General features: G+C 47.4%; 1 protein-coding gene across 1 annotated transcript in view; it reads left to right on the top strand.

Moving 5' to 3' along the window:
• The first annotated feature begins 1,930 nt into the window (after positions 1 to 1,930).
• The window catches only part of HOOK1 (hook microtubule tethering protein 1), a 72,976-nt gene continuing 68,906 nt past the window's right edge, over positions 1,931 to 6,000 (top strand). The window contains exon 1 of the mRNA XM_004438620.3: positions 1,931 to 2,099. Coding sequence (XP_004438677.1) covers positions 2,037 to 2,099 — 63 coding nt within the window. The 5' untranslated portion in view covers positions 1,931 to 2,036. The remainder of the gene's footprint in view (positions 2,100 to 6,000) is intronic.

Below are 6,000 nucleotides of genomic sequence, written 5' to 3'. Positions count from 1 at the left end.
TATTTGTATTTCTTCTCTGAATTCACTGATCATGTCCTTCACATATTTTTCCATTAGATCTAGTATTGTGAAGAGAATTGGGCATCCTCCCCTGAGAATCTACTTGTGCTTGTACAGAGCCCAGAAGGATAACTGTATTGCTTCCTAGTTCATCTTCTTAAATATTTCGAGTCAGTCACCTGTGGCTCTTAGTGATAAGTGTTCTCTTATGTTTCTAAACATATATGATTGTAGTAACTCATATTAGTAAAGGAGTTTTCTTTCTTTTAAAATTTTATTTATTTATTTTTTCCCCCAAAGCCCCCGTAGATAGTTGCATGTCACAGCTGCACATCCTTCTAGCTGCTGTATGTGGGACACGGCCTCAGCGTGGCTGGAGAAGCGGTGCGTTGGTGCGCGCCCGGGATCCGAACCCGGGCCGCCAGCAGCAGAGCATGCGCACTTAACCGCTAAGCCACAGGGCCGGCCCTGTAAAGGAGTTTTCAATTCATAAAACCCTTACACATCCATTATCATTGTTGTCCCTGTGAGGTAGGCAGGGCAAGTTAGTGCCATTAGCATTATTTTAAGAATGTGGAGGTTGGGTTCCACAGGAGAAAACTGTACAGCCAGTGGGGAGTAAAGTCAAGACTCAGGCTAGGTCTTTCATTCCTAGATCTTTTACTTTTCATTAAGTCATATTACCAATGTTGGTATTGTCCAGAAATATAAAATGACTCCACACGGGGTAAGAAGGTTCTGAAATAATGTTAAGGGACTCGGTAGCAAATGCATATACTGTATTTTTAGAATGAGACTGATTTACATTTGGGGCTTTTAATTGCAGTCATCCATCAGCCTTAAACTTTCAATGTCTAAATATAAAGATGCATCAATGTAAATGAGCCAGCTGCATTTTTACACAGAGCATGAATTGATGAGTTTATGAATGAGTGAAGTGATGGAAATCAACAGCAAGTGTAAGAATATTCTAGCCCATTTCAATAGCCTAAGCCATATGTCAGTACCTTGGAGAGCTTCCAATTTTATGCCACCGCTCCCCTACAAACATGCTCAGAAAAGACAGGTTTTCAACCGCCAAAGGAAAAGAGGAAGCATTGTACATGGATATCTTCCATGTTTTTTGAAAACTAAAAGATTATTTCATTTTTCATTTGCCTACTTGAAAATCGCCTTTCTTTTCTCCCCCTTTAAAAATAAAATTGCCCATGGTTTGTGAGCTTGTGAGAACTTATTTGATTTAAGCAGCTTTATGGTATTTTTTTCCTATCGGAAACACATTGCTTTGCCACGTCTGCAAATCAAAATATGCTTTTCCAACGAGCTTCTAGGAGAAAATCAGCTCTCCCTATTTCAAGTGGTTTTTACTCATGAGTAAGATCTATTTCTGAAGACATTATGGAAGCAGAGTGTGGGTCTCCAAAGGTGTAGCCAGGAGCTGCCCTACCGCAGGAGGGAGGCCCTTGGGGCTGCGCCAGTTCCAGCCTCTCCAAGCCCTGTCGCGCACGCGCTTCCCGCCCTAGCCTCCCTGCACCTGCCAGGTCATAAACCCTTTTCCACCGGCTCGCGCTCCCTCCCGGGGGCTCAGTCTTGTCTCCTGTTGATTGGTCGGAGCCGAAGAGGTCGCGTCCAATCAGCAATCTCTCCTGCACAACCTACACCCGCTCTTCCCGCCCCCTCCCCGCCTCGCCCACCCCTCTCGGAACATACCTTCTTTGTGACTGGTGCGCGCGCAGGTCACTCAGCGCGGCGGGAGAGGTGTGCAGGGGTGGGACGGGCGGGCGGGAGGGGAGGGGAGGGGAGGGGCTCAGGTGCCGCGGCTGGCCGGACGGGGGAGGGGAGAGCGCCGGGCGGGGCGGAGGGGCGGTGAGGAGGGGGTCACGCCGGCGACGTCGGCCGCCGAGGCCTCACGCGTGGGCGGCGCGGGGCCGGGCTACCGAGCTTTCCCGGCGGCGGGCAGGTGGTCGACGCCGCTCCCGGAGGAGCGCGGCGTGGAGGGCGGCGGCGGCGGCGGCGCGGTCGACGGCGGCCCGGCCATGGAAGAGACGCGGCCGCTTCCGCAGGCCGAGCTGTCGCTGTGCGACAGCCTCATCATCTGGGTGAGTACGAGGGGCGAGCGCCCAGGGCCGCGGCGAGTCGCCCGGGCCGCCCGGCTCTCCCCAGGTGAGCCTGAGGAGCAGGCGGGCTGCGTGACCCTCCGCGCCTCCCGTCGCCTTTGACCGCGGGAGTGCATCTGCGGGTCGCGGGGCAGGTGTGTGTGTGTGTGTGTGTGTGTGTGTGTGTGTGTGTGTGTGTGTGTGTGTGTGTGTGTGTGTGTGTGTGTGTGTGTGTGTGTGTGTGCCCGCGCGCGCGCGTGTGGTACCTCTAGGGGGCGGGGGGTCGGGGGCCTTGTCTTATCGTGATCGTGCTCCTAACAGCTGTGGCTGGAGCCAAGCGCCCGTCCCCTTTCCTGCTCCCTGCCCCATTTTCTCCCTGCCCCGCGCCCGCGCCCAAGCCCTAGACTTTCTGGATCACCGACTCTCTGGCCTGCCGTCTTCTGGCCTTCCCAGAGGGACCTGTGTGCAACTTTGGAGTGAAGACCCCCTCCGAAACCTGCCTCCCAGCCCAGTCACCTTGCTCTACTTGGACACAGGTGGCCAAGAAGTGGTTTTAGTTCCTGGATCAGTGCTCCTCCAGGACACCAGGATATCCAATTTTGTAGAAGCCTCGCAGAAGAGATGTTTCCATGTATTTCCTGCATGGAGAAAAAGATATGATGGGGGTGGGGCTCACATTCCCTTTTTCTCGCTGGTTCCCCCTCCCCCTCCAATGGGCAAGCATTTTCTTTAAAGAAAAAGAGGGCATTTTCCTTTGCGTTTTATCCATGTTTACTATTTTTGTTAATTTGTGTTGGGTTTGGACAGGCAGACTGTCCCCAGTATTCCCGTCAGCAAAATGATGTCGCACCTCTTGGAGATGCTCAGTGATTAGGGAGCTGGCATTTAGGTATGGTTGCTAAACTGTATTGGGCAAGGTTGGTGCTCGATGGTCCACAAAGTGCTGTTGATGATGCACATCTGCAAACCAGTTGTTTAGTTGTGTGAAGGGGAGTATATGCAGAATGGAATGTCAACAGACTGGATCAGGAGGCCATAATTGGTTGATGAGATTCCCTAGTGATCTCCTAATGTGTGTAATTCAAAAGTATGAGAAATCAGGAAAGGTTTCTGTCAGTGTATGAAGTCTATTGGAAGTAACCATAATTGAAGGCAACTTTCACGCTTTGGAGGTAAATAGCTTTGGCTTTAAGTGGAATGCAAGTATCTAGGGTTTCTGAGTTAAAAGCAATTAGCTAACTGTTCATCTGTATTTTCATGTAAAATAAGTATTAGGGTGTAGATGCTGTATTTAAGACTGAAACAAGGCAACAGTACTTTTAATGATGTATTTTGTTAAAACAAGTAACTAATTAAATGGTGTATCCTAATCTGTTACACTGTTGCCCTAAACATCTGACTTAATAGTAAACTTTGTTTTTATGATGTCATTGACTTATATATGAGATGGTGGAGAAGCATAGGATTTTCTTGAATTGTATTATAATATTTAAAAATATTATGTGACTTTAGCGTTCTTTTAACTGGTATTTATTGAGTTCCTACTTTGTACAAGGCACTGAGGAAGACAGATATCAAGAATAATCAAAGAACTTGTAATATTACTTGGAGTTACAGTGGAAGGCAAAATTCCTTAAAAACTGCAAAAATGTTATGAACCAAATGATGAGGAATCACAGACGACAGATTATAATTGGTTGTTTGCTTCTCCAGTTCTCTCTCAGGTTGCTGAAAACACTGTGGAGAGAATGGAATTGTTGTGCAGACTATTGCCTAGACAAATGCTGCTACAGCCATATCCCCCTCTTCTCATAACACTGCCCAGCTTTGCGATTAAGAGTAACCATACAGTTCCTCTCACATTTCTCTCTGCAGACCTTTATCAGTACCCTATGTGAGCCCCAAACTCTTCTCCTCCTCAGGAAAATGACCACCTCCTTATCTTTGGCTCTGCCTTTAGATCCCATCCCTTCTACCTTTTTCTGTCATTTATCCCCTTTCTGTATGTGCAAGTTCTTCCTCTCCATTGGCTCCTTCCTCTCTACCTGTAAACTTGCGCAAATCTTCCCTATCTTAAAAAGAAAGAATAGGGGCGAGCCCCGTGCCGTAGTGGTTAAGTTCGCTCACTCTGCTTCGGTGTCCTGGGGTTCGCGCATTCGGATCCCGAGCGGGGACCTATGCACCGCTTATCAAGCCATGCTGTGGCAGGCGTTCCACATAAAAAATAGAGGAAGATGGGCACGGATGTTAGCCCAGGGCCAGTCTTCCTCAGCAAAAAGAGGAGGGTTGGCCACAGATCTTGGCTCAGGGCTAATCTTCCTCACCAAAGAGAAAGAATAAAGAGCCACCACTTCCTATTAAAACCACACTGTATTTCCCCTTCCCGGTTAGATTTCTTCAAAGTTTTTAATGCTCATCCTTTATACTTCTTGAACCTTCATTCACTCCTGAACCCACTGCACTTGAGCTTCTTTTCTCTAAGGCCTTCACTTACTTACTGGATTTGTTAAATTGATAACTGTTATATTATCCTTGTCTTACCCGTTGGTTTCTTTGTGAAATTATCTTCTACCTTAGTTTCCTGAATACCTGTCTCTTGGCTTTTCTTTACCTCTCTGGGTGATTCCCAGTGAACTTTGCTGTCTTATTTTGCCTTTGCCAGCCACGGCTTTGTTGATGTTACCTCACCTCCCCAACTTTCTCCAAACTCCCCTCATGCCACCGTGCCGACCATACTGCATTGACTTCCTATGTCTTGAGGAAGTTAAGCTTTTTTTTATATATACACATCAGGGCTTTTTAATTTCTCTTCCCTCTACCTAGAATATTCTTCTTCTGGTTCTTCCGGTGGCTAGCTTCTTCTCACTGTTCAGTTCTTGGGTCTGTTGTCATCTTTCAGAGAGACTCTGATGGTGAGTGACCTACTTGTCCTCCACTCCTGTCCCAGTGTAACCTGTTAACCCCTTTCTGTTGGGTCTGTAACACTTAACACTTTCTGAAGTCATCCCGTTTGCTCCTTGGGGTCAGAGCGCTTGTCTGACTTGTTTTCTGCTCTATCCCCAGGAACAAGACTGGCTAGGGTCTCCAATACAACGTTGAATCAAAGTGGTGATAGTACATATCCTTGTCTTGATCCTGACCTCAGAGACCAGTATTTCATCATTCAGTATTTCACCATTAAGTGTGTAGGTTTTTGTAGATACCTGGAGTGAATTTTTAACTGTGTCATAGAGGATTGATGGATTTCGGCAAGTAGAAATGAGGGGAAATGAGTTTTCCAGACACAGGGAAGAGTCCCTAGCATTAATGTAAATGGTCTTCTTTGGCAGTAGATTGAAAGGAGGTAGTGGAAGACACATTTGTCATGATATCCCTGGTCTCTTAATGTGCTCTCTACCATGCTAAGTGATGTTACATGTTGACGGGAAGTACTAGGAGATGTAAGATTTAAAAGTTATGATGGGGCCAAACCATGGAGGTGAGAAGACAGTTGGTATAAACTGTGTTTTTCAGCTCTAGACCTTGTTCTGGGACAATAGAACCACGTGAGCAGAATTAGAGAAGTCATCAAGAAAAGTGGGTTAGGGGGCCGGCCCTGTGGCTTAGCGGTTAAGTGCTCGCGCTCCGCTACTGGCGGCCCGGGTTCAAATCCCGGGCACGCACCGATGCACCGCTTCTCCGGCCATGCTGAGGCCGCGTCCCACATACAGCAACTAGAAGGATGTGCAGCTATGACATACAACTATACTGGGGCTTTGGGAGAAAAAAAAAAAAGGAAGAGGATTGGCAATAGATGTTAGCTCAGAACCGGTCTTCCTCAGCAAAAAGAGGAGGATTAGCATGCATGTTAGCTCAGGGCTGATCTTCCTCACAAAAATAAATAAATAAATAAGTAAATAAAACT

Source organism: Ceratotherium simum, chromosome 22 (genome assembly GCF_057802395.1).
Source record: "Ceratotherium simum simum isolate JZ-2026a chromosome 22, ASM5780239v1, whole genome shotgun sequence".
NCBI classification, from domain to species: Eukaryota; Metazoa; Chordata; class Mammalia; order Perissodactyla; family Rhinocerotidae; genus Ceratotherium; species Ceratotherium simum.
The sequence above is the reverse complement of the archived record's forward strand: the minus strand, read 5'-3'. Positions and strand labels throughout refer to the sequence as shown.